Source organism: Gymnogyps californianus, chromosome 4 (assembly GCF_018139145.2).
Source record: "Gymnogyps californianus isolate 813 chromosome 4, ASM1813914v2, whole genome shotgun sequence".
NCBI lineage: Eukaryota > Metazoa > Chordata > Aves > Accipitriformes > Cathartidae > Gymnogyps > Gymnogyps californianus.
Genome location: NC_059474.1, coordinates 83971677 through 83991746, shown reverse-complemented (window position 1 = coordinate 83991746; position 20070 = coordinate 83971677). Strand labels below are relative to the sequence as shown.

Below are 20070 nucleotides of genomic sequence, written 5' to 3'. Positions count from 1 at the left end.
AAAAATGGCTGCTTTGCCAGCAAAAAACAAATTTAGCCTCACCAAATTCTTTTTAATCGCTTCGGAGAATTCTTTACCCGGTGACATCAGTGCTTTAAGGCCTTAAGTAGTGAAATAAAAGAATGAAACGGGTTTAAAATACCGTAGGAAATGTGAGTTGTTAGTGTTGCTTTCCTTGACGCCCGCTTCAGTTGCACTTAATCCCCTTCCCATGTTAAAGTGGTCACTGAAATGCTAATTTTGACTACTTAGCTGAATACAGGTGAACTGTATTGGGACACAGTATTAAAAAAATCATATCACTCGATGAAAACTTGCTGAGGTGCTCTTGGTTAAGCTGATGAACTTTGATTTTTCCAAGTGCTGCCTGTTTAGACAAGTCTGCTTTGTAAAGCATGTTAGGATGAGGGGCACGTGCCAGAGGAGAGGCAGGCCTCCGAGAACGTTTTAGCCCAGAGGTGCAGAGATGTGGAGCTGGTCCTGCGTATGCTGCAGGAGTTATTGGAGTGCAATAATGGTGCACAGTGAATAGAAGATGCGTTAATGGTTAAAAATACCAGGTGGCGATTGTTCAAAATACTTGGAACGATGCTTTTCAAATTAGGCACCTAATGAGTCACCTGATGTTCAGGCAGAGCCTCATTAAAGATTACTGGAACTTATGGGAGCTACAGAGATATATTTCTGAAAATCTGGTGTTAGAATTGAAGTCTAGACATACAGATTGGAAGCTGTCAGTGGATAAAAAACAAACTGGATGCATGAGAAAGTACATCAAACTATGTCCATCATGCATTGATAGTGAAGATTTCTCTCACGTGGAGCTGCTGGGATACATAAAAATACCAGCTACTCAATTCAAGAGATGGGGTAATGACAGTTCTTGGTTACTTGCGAAGAATCTGTGCCATGCACTTGAATTGTGTTTATATGTAACGTAAACTTTGAGTTAGGACATCTGTTAGGTGTTTACTGCATATAACATCTTGAGAATCTACGCTTTTAGGTCATCTGCCACATACCCAAGTGCCGTTGCATGCCTTTTTGGAAAGGTCAGGTATTTCCAGTGTGCATTTGAGTGAATGTTTTTGTACTACTTAGTCCCAGTTCTTAGTACGTGCGTGCACACGTGCAGTTGGGAATGAGGTCTAAACTCATAGAATCGTAGAATAGTTTGGGTTGGAAGGGACCTTGAAAGGCCATGTAGTCCAACCCCCTGCAATGAGCAGGGACATCTTCAACTAGATCAGGTTGCTCAGAGCCCCCTCCAACCTGACCTTGAAGGTTTCCAGGGATGGGGCATTCACCACCTCTCCGGGCAACCTGTGCCAGTGTTTCACCACCATCATCGTAAAAAATGTCTTCCTTATATCTAGTCTAAATCTACTCTCTTTTAGGTTAAAACCGTTACCCCGTGTCCTATCGCAACAGGCTCTGCTAAAAAGTCTGTCCCCATCTTTCTTACAAGCCCCCTTTAAGTACTGAAGGCTGCAATAAGGTCTGCCCGGAGCCTTCTCTTCTCCAGGCTGAACAACCCCAACTCTCTCAGCCTTTCCTCACGGGAGAGGTGTTCTATTCTCTGACCATTTCTGTGGTCTCCTCTGGACCCGCTCCAACAGCTCCACGTCTTTCCTGTGCTGAAGGCCCAGAGCTGGACACGGTACTCCAGGTGGGGTCTCACAAGAATGGAGCGGAGGGGCAGAATCCCCTCCCTCGACCTGCTAGCCACGCTGCTTTGGATGCAGCCCAGGATACAGTTGGCTTTCGGGGCTGCGAGCGCACGTTGCCGGGTCACATCCAGCTTTTTGTGCACTGCTACCCCCAAGTCCTTCTCGGCAGGGCTGCTCTCCGTCCCTTCATCCCCCAGCAAATTGTGCTCTGGAAGGCATTTGTGACAAGTCTGTTAAAAGCTGTACAGATGCAATTCCATCTTTGCTTTTCTGTGAAGCGGCTAATTTTAGGGTGTGGTGTTTTTTTTTTTAAGCGAGACGAGACACAGACGTGAGTATACAACTTAAATGCCAGCTTGAATCCACACATCAGAATTGACTGTGGAGGCAAAATGGGCTCAATGTAACACAAAACACTTAAGCAGCAGCAGCAGCTAAATATTTGATCAGTAGCTTTGTGTATTGCTTTAATAGGAACTCTCTAGAGTATTCCCATGGATTTAAATCTCTGTTCCTGAGATGACTTGAGTTTAGTTCCGTCACAGACCTGTGGCTTAAAGCACCGGTTACAAAAGCAAAGCTTCACCTTGACTGTGCAAACTTTATCTAATGTTCATCTCTGTGCTTAATTAGTTGCAAACAATGAGTTTAATTTTCCCATTTTAAGTACTTGTTTAAAACAGGGCCGGGTGTGCAAATGCCGGTATTTGTCAGAGGCGAGTATCGGACGTGGCTGGTGCTGTAGAGGTCAAGTGTTGTGCTAGATCAACTCTGGGAGTTCAAAGTAGGATTCCTTGCTCTTAGAGAAGCTAATGGGTGTTAGCAGAGCTCTACGCAATTTGCCTGGAAGCACAGTGAGAGAATGTACCAGGTGAAGGGCTTTGGGGTTTTTCTAAAGAAAGTGATAGGGTAGGTGAAGAAATAGTAAATCATCTTTCAGTTTTAACTTTGGGCTCCTTTCTGATCCTGCTGGAAGTGATGACAAGCAAAAGCTTTGCTCTTGAGCTTCCGATGCTGGACAAGTTCTTTGCTTGCTGTGAGGCTAGTGAAGAGAAGTATTTTTTTAGGGTTAGTTATGTAACTCTTGAATGAAACCGTTGCATGTGTTAAATGGTGTGTTAAGGATATAAAGAAAAAATGTATCCCTGTTTTTAATAGCAGGCTTTTCTTAAAGTAGTTACTGGACATAATCCTTTGAATAGTAACAGAGCCTCCCAAAGAACTTTAGGAATCTTGAAGCACTTGATAAGATTAATTCCTGGAAGCTACCTTGTGGGATGAGTCAGTTCGAACTGTAACTGTTTAAATTAGTATGTAACAAAGAATATGCATTGTTTGTAAGTTCTTCACAGAAACCCAATACTGAAAAAATAACTGTAGAGCGCCAGCATCACAGAAAAGTCGGGAAGTTCTGTCCCGCTTGCGACCCGTGCAGGAGCCGCAGAAAACTGAGGACGCAAGCTTTTAGGCACTGGCGTAACTACAGTGGGTTGCTGGCAAGGGTTACGCTGTTCTTGCAAATGGATGTTAAATGCACGTAGACCTTTGTCCTTGCAATATTAAGAGATTTCCTTCTATTGCTAGGCAGCTGGTTTTGTGGGGGACTGAGCCTGTGATAGTCCACCTCTCAGACTATGGCTAATAATCATCAAGACTACAAGTGTGGCGTGGTTTTCAGGCTGCGTCCGTGGAGCTGTTAGCGCGTAGAAGCAACGCTGTGTGTTCGTGTTTGAATTCAGAACGTAACGTTGACTCTTGTAATTCAAGGCATATTATACGTCTGAAGTGTTCTGTATTGATTTGACGCACGTGTGGCAGAAACATAGCTTTTAATAACTTAAGATACTACAGAGAAATTGGGGGCAGAGGAGAAGAAACTGATATGGAACAAGCCTGTTGAGTTGGCTTGAAACAAGTTGGAGAAAGCTGAGGTATCCAATATATTGCTTGTAACGTATTTTTTTTCAGTCCCTCATCTTGGCTTATTGCAATGTAATGTGAAACAGTTCTTTTCTACGTATACTGTTGACATTACAGCAGATAAGGAATAAATGCGTAAGAACAACGCTGTGCCCGCAATCAGATGACCCTAGTAAGAAACTTAATGGTCGATATAAAGAGGATACGGGATTATAAAGGTGCTTGGTTTCTGTAACATCTTGCACTTAGTGAAAATACAAAGTATTCAAGAAAGCAGCAAACTTGAACTGCGTGAACAACCCCACGTTCCTTTCAAAATGTCAGGCTTTTTTCCAGACATACGTTTTGATTTAGGACATGTACATCAGTGAGGAAAAAATCCTGTTGGCTCAAACGCTAATTAACTTGTGTTAGTTTTCAGGGCTTTTAATTTGTCAGCTTGGCTGTTTTCTTTCTTCCTCTGATCCTGGGGCTGCGTTTGTAAGCCAAATGCTTCTCTGGATGGTGAGGCTGTTGGGCATGGGGGAGAAGGTAGCAGCTGTGAGGATGTCCTTTTTTTTAATTTAAGCTTAGAGAAAGTTGAGATGTCCAGAGAGAAATCAATATGAAGAGCAGCTATGCTCCTAGTATCAGTAAGCACAAAACTGGTTGTCTAATATCCAAACGAAGGTAAAAGACTTTGACTAGAGCAGCCAAATGGTGCTTGGAGTGACGTATTCTGACAAAGAAGCTTGACCTTGTTTCGTAACGTGATTAAGACTGGTAGCTGGTCCCGTACCAAGGCATGTATATACTAAAATACTCTAATAGTGTACTAGCTTTGGAGACTTTGTTATCCCAGGGATGAAGTAATGATGTTTTAATGTTGAAGTACAGACGTGTAGTTAAATTTTGCCACTGGTCCATCAGAGTAGATGGAGGGGCGGAGGGGAAAGGTGAACCTTTGACTGTCAGTGCATTTAGATTTGATGATCAGGCTAGTTGGTTACTCCCTTCACTGCTCAAGACTGTTGTGAAAACCTTTTGACTTATGGAAAACTTTTACTATTTTTGTTTGGACATGGTAAAGATTCTGTTCGTTGCCCTTGGCCTGTTCCTTATGAATTTGAACTCTGCACAGGTGATGTTGAAATAAATATAATCCAAGTCGTTACCCATAAAAATGACTATCTTGTCTCAGTGAAATGTGCTGTAGGGATATGAACTACATTTGTCTGTGAATTATTGCTGAAGCGCACTTGAAATATATTTAATACGAGAACTGTAAGTCAACATGCATATTCTCCTCTAGCCTGCCTAAAACCATTTATATATGGGTTGTACAACCAAGGTTTCCTTCCTTATGGAAAGAGGGGTGTTAGCTTTTAAACATGTCTCTCTTGGTTTTTTTGTGTTGTTCTGTTTTGCTTCCCCCTCAGTGTAACACCGTTGGTGTGAAAAACAGAATTTACCTGAAATGAGACCTTCCTAACTACCTTGATAATTTTTTTTTTTTTTAAAGTCTCAGAACTTCAGTAGGGCCTCCTGTAAGATAGTAGATGCTCCCCAGCCCCCGTCTTGGGACTACAGCGGTAATTCTTAGCACGTATTTAAAATGCATGTGCTACTGTAGCAGGGTTAACTTTTTTCATGTGTGGATTATTTGGTGATTGTGCTTTTATGTCGTCCGAGTTAAGCATATTTGGTTAGTTTCCAGTCCTTTTTACCATCTTTATCAGGTTCTTTCGGAGTAGATGTGAGACTCAAGAATCATGGTCCTTTAGAATTCCATTACTGTTCTATGCTGCTTGAACTTTGAACTTCTAGAAAGAAGGTAGATGTGCTAGTCTTTCAAAATAACTTGGTAGGACTGCAGATGTAAGGAGGGGAGCAGGAGCTGAAACTGACAACTGCTTATGCGTCTATGTGAAACCAATTTGAGGTTGTGTTTTTCGGCTGTATCTCTAATTTACAGTCAGAATAAGGCATGAGACGAGTTTAAATTAGATGCTCCACTGAATGATACTTAGTTAGGATCTTTGGTTAGTTCTCCTCTGTACAGAACTCCCTTAGGCCACAGTGTTTGACCTTATGTCGGAGTATTTTTGGCTTAGCTTCTGTATGTTTCTTTGAATCCATACCTAGCGTGATTTGTCTCGTAAGATGAGAAGAGATTTCAAAAGGCACTCTAATATAAAGATCAAGGGAGTTTGAATCTTGATTTACTCTTAAATATAAGGTTAATCATACTTTTTATGTTATAAGTTGGGGGTTCTTTGTTTCTCTCAGTGACATTTATTAGCTTCTCTGCTGGGATTTGGTGTAGGAGGTCTAGAAAATAAATGAGTAATGGATGAGAAACATAGCTGCCTTGCAGAGGAGGGAGTACCCAAATTGGCATGTTAGGGTACAAGTTTTGTGGCATCTGTTGAAAAACTTACCACTTCAAATTAAATGTAGGAGCTAATTATCGATGGCTGGCAGTTAGGGACACGGCTGAGTATTAAACCCGTTCGACAAATGAACAGGACTTGAAAAGCTGGGGCTGAAGGGGCGTTATTTTGATGTTCCGTAAGGTTGCTCGCTGGTGTGTACTAGACGAACACCGATAATATGTGGAAACTGCATTTCTTTCATGTTGCAGTTAAAGGTGCTTTTGTCGACTTGACAGGAGGAGTGTACGGTACTTTACTTTCTCCTTTGCTGATCGCACCTGATAAAGACCTGTAGAAATACTGGAGAAAAGTGAGGGAGAAGAACGTTTGAGTTCTTTTAAGGAAAAAACCAAAAAGTAGGAAAAGGGGAGTTTTTCCCCACAGGCTGTTTTAGATGCAAGTCTGCTCTGTACTTTTAAACATTATATGTATGAAATGAATTTCAGGGAAGTGTGGCATTCGGTGCTATTTTGTGTCATGTTGATACACTGTCATCAACTGTAAAACGGTATTACCTTTTTGATTATCCTAACCACCTTGACCAAAGTTTCTGCCAAATGGCTCTTAAGAAGCTTCCACTTCTCTGGTTTCAACAGATTCTGCCATGTGAGCATCCTGACACTAGCGCTGTTGCTTTTTTTGTTGTGTTTATGGGGGCTGGGGGGTGGGGGGGTGAAGGTTGGACAGACTTTTATATGAGAATCTCTAAACTGTTTTAAGAAAAATTGCATAGATACCCATTGATTGGACTTGTTCTGCAGTCATGCTTCTAAAGGTATGGAACTTCTGGTCCAAATAATGTCTGACGTTGTAGGAAAGGTCTTTGGTTTAAAAAAAAAATAAAAAATTTTTTTTTTTGCGGTGGACTTCTAGAAAATATGCCAATCTGATACTTACCTATTTCTTTGATCTAATACAGTTAACCTTTTTCGTAGTTTTTAAATTCCAAGAGTTAAAGGTTCAAAGATTGGGTTAAATGTGTAGAAAATACGTATTTGTGGAAAATAAAAGTTCTTGGGGAGTTCTGTCTGTCGGTGGGAGTTCTGTCCCGCTGTCCATTTATTGTCACATAAAATTCTGAAGTGAAGTGTTTTGCTTTTACTAAGTGTAATTATTCTGTTCAACAGCAGTGAGCGGAAGAGCATCTGCAATGTCAAACACTCCTACCCACAGCATTGCAACTTCTGTCTCCCAACCTCAGACGCCAACTCCGAGTCCTATCATTTCTCCTTCAGCCATGCTACCAATCTACCCTGCTATAGATATCGATGCACAGGTAAGCCTGCAATTGTCACTGCAGCCCAGATGTGTGAAGTGATTTTGCTTCTGCATCCTGAATAATTCAACGATAGTAAACAGCTCTGTTGTATAACGAATTGGGTTCCAGACGCTTGATTTGCTGCTTTGGAAAGCCTGTACAACTCCCCGGAGAGTTGCAACCCACTTCACTCTGTGCTCTCACTGAACAAAAGAGAAGGTCTTAGAATAACTAAACACTTGTATTTCTTATTTCTTTGTTGTCAGAGTGATGATGAGAAACAGCAAAGTTGGCTTCTGACAGAAATTAAATATTTTTTTGGCCTGATCTCCTCAGGCAAAAATAAGCCTTAAAATGTTGTGCACAGTTTTTTTCTGGTTGTACTTGGAGTTGTTGGCCAGTGGATCACCCAGCTTGACACAGAAGTGTGAAAGTATTGAAACTAATAATTCCTGTAATCTTTTTAACAAGAGGAAAAAATACAAGTTCTCACTCCCGCTAAAGAAAAGGCATTTCTGTATTGAAAGTAATTTTAAAAAGGGCTACTTTATGTTGACTTGCAGCTAGCTGGCTGTCACAAAGAAAAAGCATGCATATACTTACTAGCGTACGTATATGCATGGCTCCAGACTATACATAAAGTGGCTAAGATGTGGGCAGCGTGGAGAAGAGGAAAGGCATGAGATTGTTGTGGAGAAAGGGAGAGAAACCTCTGGAAAACCAGGCTTGGCTGTATCAGCTGCTTGTGGCACTTGCCTTGGTTTCTGCTGTGACCGTGTCCAGGATCTCGTACCGTAACCTGACCGGCCTCGTTGTTAGCTGCTAGACACTACTGCAGATCAACGTTACGATAAGTTGCCAACTAGCCTGGGGCATAATAGAGTAAAGTAAAACTAAGTTCTCGTAGTAGCTAAGAAATGCGTGTGGGTTTGTGGGGTTTGGGTGGTTTGTGTTGTTTTGGTGTGTGGTGGTGTTTAAGAAGAGAAAGATGTCATTTTAGCCAGTCCCTGTGCTGTAACTAACAGTGCCAGTAGCGGTCCGAGTTTCTCAGTGGCTCTTTCAAATGGGATGGTGGTCATTTACGTGGGCCCTGGCAACACTGAGAAATTAAATGCACGTTGTTTCATTGCGAGTGTCTCATAGGCAGAATCAAGGTTGATAAGGGCTCTGTGCTGTTACCGAGAACGACCTACTAGAAATGCTCGCTTGGAGACGCTGTGTGAGCGCTCTAAAGGGAAAAAACTTGAAAGCAGAGCGTAAGCTCAAAGACTTCTGTGTATTTTCAGTTGTTTTGTTCCTTTCTGTTACTGTGATTTGTGGACTCGCTGTAGCTGATATCTACTGTTCAGAGGCTTCAGCGACAGTAGTGGTGAGACGGGGAATTTTTCCCCCTTGGGTATAGCCGGAGGGTTCAGAATTAAAGATACGATTCTTATCTTCATTATACCATCTAAAGGTCACAGTCAAGCAGTGGTAAAGAAGTCAATCTAGTTAGCAAAGCACAGATGAGATCTCAGTTGTTGAAGAATCTCGGTTCTCGTCAGGAGTTGTTCTCAAATCTCCCAACAGAGCTGCCTTGGGAAGTAGGATCCCGTTACGAATTTGAACACAAAAGATAACTGTGAGGTAATCAGTAGGCATGGCTTAAGCTTATAGAAGCTTTTTATTTTGTCACAGGTATAGTTGTACTTGGGCTAACATGCAATATAACGGGTTGTACTTGAAAAAGGAGATATTTATCTTGTGTATACGATATCTTTCTTTTAGACTGAGAGTAATCATGACACAGCATTGACACTTGCTTGTGCTGGTGGCCACGAAGAACTAGTACAAACACTGCTAGAGAGAGGAGCTAATATTGAACACAGGGACAAGAAAGGTAGGTATCTTACTATGGCAGTACAGACCCTCTCTGGTTTTCCGTGTATCACACTAAGTAAATACACAATAAGCATAGTCTTTATGTGAAGCTTTTAGGCTTGCTTTTCTGTTGGTTTAACTTAAAGTCACTTCAACTGAAGCTACTAATGTGGACTCTTCAAACATCCTTTTTCATTTCAGGGTTTACTCCGCTTATTTTGGCTGCTACAGCTGGCCACGTGGGTGTTGTTGAAATCTTACTGGATAACGGAGCTGATATTGAAGCCCAGTCTGAGAGAACCAAGGACACTCCCTTGTCTTTGGCTTGCTCAGGAGGGAGACAAGAGGTGAAGTACAACTTAAGTCTTCAAAAGCAATGTGTAGATTACATATAGTGTCAATATACTAAAGCAATCTTCCAGAAAAGTTACAGTAACTTAATTCACCATTCTATTTCAGGATGGTGTGTTTTAAAAACGGATGCAAAGAGCTTCATATTTTCCAAGTTATGTTTTGCAGCGCGTCTCGTATAGATTGCTTTTTCTCTTTTTATAAGCTGAACCGGTGCTGTGCAGATGACCTCATGACTGCAATGATTAGTAGCTCATTATGGGACTTCTACCAGCATAATTAGATGTAGATATGAAAGTGAATGTCATGAGTTGAGAACCTGGAGTTAGACACGAATCAGTTCCATGTATGAGCCAAGAGGGTTTTCTAACGAATTCTGTATAGGCCATAGGATATCGGAGTACTGCAGATGACTCCGGTGTCTCTGGCTAAAACCACAAAAAACATTCTTCAAATGATTGATCAAAAGTAAATGTAGGGGAAGTTCTTTTGAAAGTTACGTAAAATACTGTATTCTGTGACTTAATGATGAAATCAGGGTTTTGTTTTTTTTTTTTTTTTTTCTAACGGTTGTTGCAAATCTGAAGTGTATAATTCTGTTAATGCTTCTACCGGTTGGATTGCCAAAGCCACGGTGGAAGCTGTGTAAATCTGGTGCAGGATCACCTTCTTCTGTGGCCGTCTGGAAATTAAGGAGGTTGGAGACATCTCTCCCACTTCCGCAGGCTGTCTTAACAGTAACCCTGTGGCATTTAGAAGGTGATTACTTCCCTAGACAAAGTCTTACTGAAAACTTGTAGCTCTTCCGGCCTGTTTTTCGTGCCATCGGGAAGATACCAGACATGGGGGGATTAGCTGCAGTGGCAGTCGCATGCTCTCTGGTGAAGGGAAAGGCCTGCCTTTTACCAGGTCTGTCATAGCAGCCTTTGTGGCCAGCAGCCTCATACTGCAAAGGTGAATTTATGCTTGCCTTTTTAGGGATTTGATTGATCTGTGTTTCGCAAACAGTGTTTCTGGGAGGAACAGATCATGTTTTCTTTGATGCTTTTTGGGAAAGAAGGTGGGAAAACACTGGGCTTTGGGCAGTAGAGATGATGTCGGGATGCTCTCCTGCCCCATTTTTGTATTTGGCAGTATGTTTGTCCTGCGATTTCACGGGCAAATATTCTGATTGAAAAGCCCTTGGCTTTAGTTGTGCGGGTCTAATCTAAACATGTTTTACGCTTAAAAGCTGAATGTGGAGCAAATTAAACATTGCACTGGAGATGACACACAGTGGGTTTTTATCTCAGCGTTCATTCTGATTTTACGTTGCTAGACAGTTTAGTTTCTTGTCAAGTCTTCTGCAGAAACGTCATTACAGAATGTACACTTCATGTAGACTATAGGAAGCTGTGAACTGTTTGGGTTGTAAATGAATCTGTAAGGAAGGAATAATGTAAGAAGTATTTGTGTTGTTTTTGTTAACGTACAGAGAAAACGAGCAAGGGATGCCAACGTTAATTTTTCTCGTGGCTCTTGCATGAGATTTCTGTGTACAATCTACACGCTGTTCGATGTAGTAGTGTAAATAGATAACATCAGATAAAAGCATGCAACTGCTTTCTTGTTTGCTCCACAGCTTCGGTTTGAGGATGAGTTTTTAACTTGATAGTGAACTGAGCATTAAAATGGGAGAGGCAAAAAGCAAGAGTACTTTGTATACCGTATTCAAACTAAATCTCTGTTTTTGGCAGTCTTTAAAGACGGCTGAAATAATCATAAGAACGTCTCCGTTTTTTCTCGCTATGTTATACAGTTTGGTACGAACGGTTTAAGCATGCTAATGAATGATCATGACCGATTTTTGAAGGAAGTTTTACAGTGGCTTTGGGACCATAGTTGCAGCCTCATGTGTTCATGGAGGCGAGGAGGATAGGGAAGCAACCAAGAAAAATCGCTTTCTTACTGTTGGAAGATGTCAATGGTATATTTAGGCTTCAAAAACATTTGCCCTGGATAGATTTGCAAGTTCGGGAGAAAACCAGATGTTATTTCTTAAAACACTGCAGGTGGTGGAGTTGCTGCTAGCTCGAGGGGCAAACAAAGAGCACAGGAATGTTTCTGATTACACACCTTTAAGCCTCGCCGCTTCTGGTGGCTACGTGAACATTATCAAGATTCTGCTAAATGCTGGGGCAGAAATAAATTCCAGGCAAGTTCCCTTTTCACCCCTTCTCTCACGGTGTCTGTAGTGTTCTGAGTTTTCACCCTTTCCGGAAGGATTTCTTGCCAACTTGACAACTATGTGGAGCAAAATGTTACTATTCTAACGTGATCACAACCAATGTATTGTTTAATTTGTAGTAGGCTTCTTTCCTCTTAAGTTAGAAACAAAAGGTTTTTGACTGTGCTTTTCTAATGCTCTTTTAACTTCCGTCTCCCTCTATGTATTTTGTTAACTTCTTTCCTATATCATACGATCGATCGTCTTTGGTTGGCCTGCTGGGTTGAAATTAGTTCTGGGTTACGTGAAGAAAGTGTGTGTGTGTGTTTGTTATCCCTTTGTTTTCCCTGTGTAGTTTAATGAAAGCTTTTTCTGTGTGTATATGCATGTATGTAATACTTGTGCATCCATTGGGAGGTAGAAAGTAACTCAGCCGTGCACTGCACAAGTCAAACGAAAGGTCCGAGCAAAACTTAGGCTCCTTATAAGAGGTGCCTTTAAATTTACAGCAATTAGAAGGTAACGTGCATAGTATTTCTAAGTAGAAATATTTGTCCTAAGCAATGCGACTGTGGAGAACCTCTTGTAGTTTCAGTAATAGTTGCTGTATAGCTGATTTTTTCGGTCTTGGATAAGTACTCTGCCTTAACTAGTTTGGTTAAAGTCATTTCAGAAATGTGATTGTGATTTCAAGAGTTTTTTGGTGTGTCGTCTTTCTCTTTCAGAACTGGTAGCAAATTGGGCATTTCTCCCTTAATGTTGGCAGCCATGAATGGGCACACTGCTGCTGTCAAGCTATTACTGGACATGGGCTCTGATATAAATGCCCAGATAGAGACCAACAGGAATACGGCACTGACTCTGGCTTGTTTCCAAGGGAGAACTGAGGTGGTTAGCCTGCTGCTTGATAGAAAAGCTAATGTGGAACATAGAGCTAAGGTAAGGAGCAACTAGCTCAATAAATCTCCAAAAAGAGATGCTTCTAAGTCGTCGCTTCTCTCTGGTTACCTGATTTTTTTACGTTTTGTGCAAGTTAACTTCTCTAGTTTGGTTAACTGAACTGAACCGTATATTGTAAAGAAAAAGAATGGCTGCACTTAAGGACTAGTGTTTTGGTGGTTACACAGTTCATAAAAAAAAAAAAATAAGTGTTTCTTCTGAAGCCTTAATTCATCTTCAGGTGCTTACAAGCGTAAGAATAGTAATCCATTAACTTAATAAAAATGGAAGGTTTTAGCGTATTCAAAAATAGCTAGTGTCTTGGCCTAGGTATGCTCATGGTGTCATCTCTTCTGTCTGGCCAGCTGCTTATATGCGCAGTGGTGATGTAGAATGGAAAGGAGATGTGTGTGCTTGAGAGTCTGTCAGGTGACCCCAGCTCTTTAAATGGGAGGAAAGGCTGTCCGCTAGAAAAACGGCTAGAATATTGAGGGGGAGAAAAAAGAGATTTCCTACAAATGTGGCATTCTGTTCTCCTTTTCTGCTGTACTTAATGGTTGCCACAGAGGAGCTCAAAAGGACCTCCACGGTACTGATTGCTGCTAGGTATTCTTCTTGCTGAAGTTATGTGTCCCCTTGACCTAGGCAGGTGCTTTCTGGATGTTGCTATTTAGGATCTCGTAATGAAGGTAGGAAATGTGATTTGCATCCTCTGTGCCATAACATGGGCACTTTATGGGACTTCATGCTGGTGATCCTCATCAGTTCAAGGTTGGTTGGGTTAGTTTTGAGAGACTGACAGCAGCGGGCTTTGAATCCCTCTTAGCACCGCGCAGCAGCAGAGGGCCGCTGTGCACTGTGCTGCTCAGTGAAAGCTCTTCTCGAGCCAGCTGAAGATGAGCTCGCCTTCAAAATGTTGCTAAGCTCTTGTAAAATTGGCCAGGTAACTATTGGAATCCGTACGCCACAACTAGAAATACAGTGCTGGAAGTTGAAATAAATCCTGGCTCTCAAGTAAAACCCTCCCCACCTCCCAACTAATTGCTTATTTTTCCTGCTTGCATGTCTTAGACTGGTCTCACACCGTTAATGGAAGCAGCTTCTGGTGGATATGCAGAAGTGGGCAGAGTTCTGCTGGACAAAGGTGCAGATGTAAATGCTCCTCCAGTACCTTCCTCAAGAGATACAGCTTTAACCATTGCAGCAGACAAAGGGCACTACAAATTCTGTGAGCTTCTCATTAGCAGGTACTGTATTTGCAAGTGTACTGCTTGAAGAAAAACATCTTGAGTATGGCCTTCCTAAGACTAATCGTTCCCAATATACAATAATATTTCCCAGTGTACACTACAGGGTAGGAAATAGGAAAGATTCTGTGTCTGTTGACCATTAGTATGTATTTTTGTTTATCAAAAGTGATCAAACAAAGTTCTCTTTGGTGTTTGAGTGCTTGCTTTTGCCCAAATGGAGTAGTTCAGTTTTTCCTGTCTCACTGAATCATCAATGTAAGAAATAAGCGATTTCTTGTAAGGTTTACACATGTGGTACTCGGAATCATGACACACAGCCATTTTAGATGGTAGTGTTAAGTCCTTAAACAACAGAAGATGTGCACAAAAGATATGTCTTCATGATTTCTTTTTTTTTTTTTTGGGGGGGGGGGGGATTGATCATGGTGCACATTCAGTGTAATTATGTTTCCTGGGTAGCTTTTGGATAAGTCATTTTCCAAGTAGTAGCACTGGTTGTTGGCTTGCACTTGAAATGTTGTGAGTTGTTCTAAGTAAGCTAATGAAGAATACAGTGTACTGATGGATGGGAGTTAATGAAGTAATTAGAGAAGCTTCAGAGACAGCTGACAAACAGCATGATTTAGAGGATTAAAAATGTTTTTAGGCTGAGTTGAAGCGCTTGACAGCATCAGAAGAAACAAAAATAGAATTTTGGAAACTGAAGCACTCTGTGAATGCGTATGTTTGATGTGAAAACGAGTATTGAATTCTAACCTATTGTTCTTGAGTTGCAAGTCCAGTTTGCCAGTCCAGTTGATAAATGAAACGAAAATCTGCTCCAGAGTTTTGATTGAATGTGTTTGTTTTTGTAGAGGAGCTCACATCGACGTGCGTAACAAGAAGGGGAATACTCCGCTGTGGCTGGCAGCAAATGGAGGGCATCTAGATGTTGTCCAACTGCTAGTTCAAGCGGGAGCTGATGTGGACGCTGCTGATAACAGGAAAATAACTCCTCTTATGGCAGCCTTTCGAAAGGTAGAGTATGAAGTTCAGCTTTGGTCTTAGCTAGTATTGTCTCCATCATCCCTACACAGTTGTTATAAATAGAACGTAGCTGACAGAAACAATGTATTTAAAAATATGTCAACTAATTTTAATACTTGGCATTGAATCTTCAAAAATAGGTATGTGTGTCACCTGTATAATATCTGTGTTAAATTCTAGTAGAAATTTGCTTTGTAGGCACTTTACTGGGGCTGGTTCTCATGGGTCGGTTGAGAGGTGAAAATTGCAGTCTATTTGTGCAGAGGGGGGGAATATGTAATAGAACTGGGGGGAAACAGGATTGGGTTCTTCAAGAGAGGATGAGCGCTTCTGCCAAAAAAAAAAAGTGCGCTTTAGCCTGACTCGACTCTGGAGATAATTGTTGTTAGCAAGGGACTGTAGTTCAGGTGCTGCAGTACTTGAAAAATTGCAAAAGACTGTAGGACCCTGCAACTGTTAAGTTGCCAGAGCTGGGCGTTTGAAAACTACCAAAATAAAAGGCAGAAGTATGTTAAAGTATGGCTGGAGTGAGGGCAACTTGACAACAGGTACTGTAATTGCTTGCCTTCTCTTCCATCATAAATGTGAAGAAACATCCCTCGCTAGTTTAGGAGGTGATAAAGATTCAAAAAAAAAAAAAAAAAGAAAAAAGAAAAAAAAAGTGAGTGTTGAGAGCATCATTTGAAGGAGTTGAAAATAAATATTTTTGCGATGAGTGCTTGGACTAAAGTGTTTCTTAGCAAACCAGAAGCAGCTGGCCTGATATAAAATGTCGTCCTTGAAATTTCTTTTTCAGGGTCATGTAAAAGTGGTGCGCTACCTAGTGAAAGAAGTAAACCAGTTTCCATCGGACTCGGAATGCATGAGATACATAGCAACAATTACTGATAAGGTAAGACTGTAAGAAAGAAAATATTTGAGAAGGAGTAGTACTGTGATTCAGCTTTAGAGTCGATGTTATGAATGGTCTTTAGCTTCCCGGCACACCAGATTGCAGCCAAATGATAAGTCCCGCTGGAATTTTTGAGAAAAAAAAATGCAAAAAAAAGGGAACACGTGGCCACAGTACCTTGTGTGCCTTAGTGCTGTCCGAATAGTAGTAAAGGTGGGGTTATTAATTATCCGTGCTTGTTTTCAAGTCGTCTCCCAGTCATCACCTCACTCTGCTCTGCATTCCTCCCTGTTGAGCAAGTTTGCACTGAATTTATGACGGCTTTTGTAGTGGGGTGGAGGTAACAGAATGAACTTCTGCTAAGAGTGTGTGTGAGCTGAAGTGTGAAAATTCACAATCTTGTAAAAAAAAGTTTGTACTAGAAAGAAGATTGAAAACATAATGACAGTAAATGAAGCGGACTGCTGCTCTTCCCTGTGGAGGTTCAGTTTTATTCGGTTTATCGTCAGTCCAGACGAACAGGACAAAAACTATTTTGTAGTAAAAGAAACGAGAACAGCAGCTGGTGCAGAAACATGGTCCTAATGCTTCTGTCTCTTCACTGATCCACTGCGCTGCAATTGAGTTGTCTTCTTTCTGGGCATCAGGTTGCGGTGAGCATGTTGAGGCTGAAGAGGTGCTGATGTTGAAATCAGGATGTGTTTTATTGCCGGTGGCTGTGACCACTGTCCGCTTCCGTGATGCTAGGCACCCTATGCGTTCAAATATTTTTCACTGCTGTGAAGCCAGTATGGATTTGAGTAGTACTAGAATACTATAATATTAATGTATTTCCCAAGTGTCTTTGGAAAAAAAAAAAAAAAAAAGCCTTGCTTTATGATGTATTTTTATTTCTGCAGTTGCTTCACCTTTCAGACCCTTTGTCTTTTATTTCATAAAATTTTTTGGTCTTGATAACGGGCATAGGTTATGAACTGTGTTTGTACCTTTTATAGCACACTGAGACATAGGTTACTGATGGCACGTCACACCAGTGACTGGAATATCAGTGAGCAAGGTTGGGCACAAAGAGGAGCTTCCTGGAGGGAATGTAAAGTTCTCCCTTAAAAACCTCCTGTGCAAGTAACGCAGCAGTTATTAAATTACAAGTGTAAGCTTGAGCTCGTACATTCAAACACATGTAGTGTTACTTTCTCAAACAGAGGGTTGATGTGCTTATTCATTTTAGGAGATGCTGAAGAAGTGCCACCTGTGTATGGAATCAATTGTTCAAGCCAAAGATAGACAGGCTGCTGAAGCCAACAAAAATGCAAGCATTCTTTTAGAGGAACTGGACTTGGAGAAGGCAAGTTGAAAGAGTTTGGAGCTGTGAATATTTATTTGATAAAATTCCTATTTCACGTTCCTTCAAGATCGTAAGATCGGTGAAAGTACGCATTAAAGTATAGGAGTATGTGTAATTACTCTCATTGGAATGCCTAGAGCTGAGCATCTTGTTCAGGTAATCTTTGAACTTTACTTTGACTATTATTCAGAGAAGACGGATCAAGAAACTCCGATACGACTGTTTCCTCTGGAATAATATTGTACCAGAAGAAGGACTTTTGAGTATAATTTTTTGTCAAGAGCATGATAGATGGGCATTTTCCAGTCACATTGGTATGGATTTTAGGTCTAAACCCTGTTTTGTGTCATAAATATTGCAAAAAATACTAAAAATGTTACTAGAAACCAAAGTACTGTGGTAGAAATCTTAAGAGAAAAATCGAAGTACAAGTATACTGTCAAATGAGTGCATGTTTTATATTCAAGCTACGTGAAACCATTGCATATTCTAACCTTAGGAAGGGAGATGGGTGGTGTTTGGACTGTACAGCTGAGACACACAGGGTTACACAAAGAGTCCTGAAAATGCGTCTTGGAAAACTGACTTAAGTTTATATGGCGTCTGTCCTCTGTTTCTACACTAACCTTCTGTTAACACGAGTGAACAGTCTGTTTGGGAGAAGTGAATACGTAAAAATATGGATCATAGAGAATTTAGCTTCTATTTTGTAAATATGTTAGCCTAAAACGCAAGTTCAGCTTCCTAGGAAATAGAAAGCATTTGCGTTTCTTGAAACGCATGGGATATGTTGTAATACTGTTCCACGTGCTTGACTTGTAGCTACGGGAAGAAAGCAGGAGACTGGCTTTGGCTGCCAAAAGAGAGAAAAGAAAGGAGAAAAGGAGGAAGAAAAAAGAAGAACAAAGACGAAAACTAGAAGAGATAGAAGCAAAAAATAAAGAGAATTTTGAACTTCAAGCTGCTCAGGAGAAAGAGAAGCTAAAAGCTGAAGGTGATTTAAAATATTTGCCTTATTTTTGAAACAGGGCCTTGATTTCATTCCCAGTATTATAAATTGCTTTTCTTGTCAAAACTGGAATACAGGCTTTTCTTCCGACTTGCTGAGCTTTCCTTTTGTTTACCTTTTCTATTAAGCCCATAGATGAGCATGATGGCTTTTTTGGTGTCTTGCTGTGGCAAGGAACTGCTGCCAGCAGCTTCGGTGAGAGTTGTGGGTTAACTTTACCACGGGGATGGTGTTGGCTTGGTTTTTTTTTCTTCCAGGTCCCAATACTTAAAGCCAGGTAAATTATTTTTTTTTTCGGCTCACAAATAGAATGATAATGATTAGCTGAAAAAACTGGCAATATGGAAATTCCAAATATATATCTTTCTCTTCTTACCCATCGAAAGCTGGCTCTTTTGTATCTTACGGCAATGAGTTTCACGTGGTGTACTGAGAAATGGTTTTCACGGATTGTTCCCTCACTCTGATACGCTGCAAGGAAGGGAAGACGTGACAATTTTCTTCTGTTGTTTCATATGCTTGTTTATGTCCCCTCATTGCTTGCATCTGTCTTTCCATGCCTGAATTCGATTTCACGTTTGCTAAATTGCTGCTGCATTTGTTCGGAGGAAAGAATGAAATTCTATATGAGTTAGCATAAACAAGGGAAGAGGCTCCACGGTATGGCATCTATAATAGTTTTACGGATGTCCGCACCGGCTTTCTCAAGCCAGCTAAATTAGCACTGTGTTTTCGCTCTTCCATCAGATGATCCAGAGGTCCCAATGGAGCCTCCTAGTGCTACCACTACAACCACCATAGGTATATCTGCAACTTGGACAACATTAGCAGGTTCCCATGGGAAGAGGAATAATACCATCACCACAACAAGCTCCAAAAGGAAAAACAGGAAAAACAAAGTAACCCCTGATAACGTTCAGATTATATTTGATGATCAACTCCCAATTTCCTATAGCCAACCAGAAAAAGTGAATGGTGAATCTAAGAGCAGCAGTACTAGTGAAAGTGGTGACAGTGACAATATGAGGATTTCCAGCTGTAGCGATGAAAGCAGCAATAGCAACAGCAGCCACAAAAGTGACAATCATTCTTCCACAGCTGTTACTAGCACACAGAGCAACAAAAAGCAACCGTCGGTTCTTGTCACTTGTCCAAAGGATGAGAGGAAAGCAGTTACTGGCAAGTCATCCATCAAGTAAGTTGCTGTGACCGTGCGTGCCGTTTCAAGGTGGTGGTTGCCCTACGTTTGGGCGCTGCGCCCTTGTCTTCGTGGACTTGCATTCTTAAATCAGTTGTTAGGAAGCGGATGAGGCAGCGTGTCCTCGCTGTAGTGTGTATAAGGAGTATAAACATTGTTGCGGTATGAACTTGAACTCGGTAGGAGGTTCTGAAGCAAGAAACGTCATTGTGGATCTGGAATTTAGGGAATTGTTGGGGTGTGTTGAGATGTCAGCATGTCAATTCAAGCAGCTTATTAATAACGCAGTGCGTTCGTGCTAAAAAGAGAAAAACGGGTTGGGGGGCTGAAGAATGGGCAAAATGCAAGTCACCCTTCCATTTTTTTTCTGACTGCATGATGACAGCATTTGATTTCTTTTAAAGGTTGTCTGAAGTTATTAGTGAAGTGACGAGTAATTCCTTGTCTACTTGCACAAAATCTGGTCCCTCTCCCCTTTCTTCTCCAAACGGAAAGCTAACCATTGCTAGTCCTAAACGTGGTCAGAAAAGGGAAGAAGGATGGAAGGAAGTTGTGAGAAGGTAAGCAAAACGTTCCCCTAACCTTTCTGGGGTTACTGAATGACCTTGTTCTCAGCGGGCCTGATAGCTTTCACAAAATGACTGCTACGTAGGTTGAATGATGAATTATAACATTGTTTTGACCAACCTGCCCACTGCTTCATGCCGTGGAAGCGTTTGCCAGTTAATATTG

At 41.2% G+C, this 20070-nt stretch overlaps 1 protein-coding gene across 1 annotated transcript in view; it reads left to right on the top strand.

The window, feature by feature from the left end:
• Positions 1-20070, top strand: part of ANKRD17 (ankyrin repeat domain 17) — a 95416-nt gene that overhangs the window by 64847 nt on the left and 10499 nt on the right. The window contains exons 16-27 of the mRNA XM_050896424.1: positions 7135-7280; positions 9030-9141; positions 9324-9469; positions 11525-11667; positions 12405-12618; positions 13690-13865; positions 14723-14885; positions 15691-15786; positions 17015-17131; positions 17954-18125; positions 18888-19335; positions 19743-19898. Of these exons, the coding sequence (XP_050752381.1) occupies positions 7135-7280; positions 9030-9141; positions 9324-9469; positions 11525-11667; positions 12405-12618; positions 13690-13865; positions 14723-14885; positions 15691-15786; positions 17015-17131; positions 17954-18125; positions 18888-19335; positions 19743-19898 (2089 nt within the window). The remainder of the gene's footprint in view (positions 1-7134; positions 7281-9029; positions 9142-9323; positions 9470-11524; positions 11668-12404; positions 12619-13689; positions 13866-14722; positions 14886-15690; positions 15787-17014; positions 17132-17953; positions 18126-18887; positions 19336-19742; positions 19899-20070) is intronic.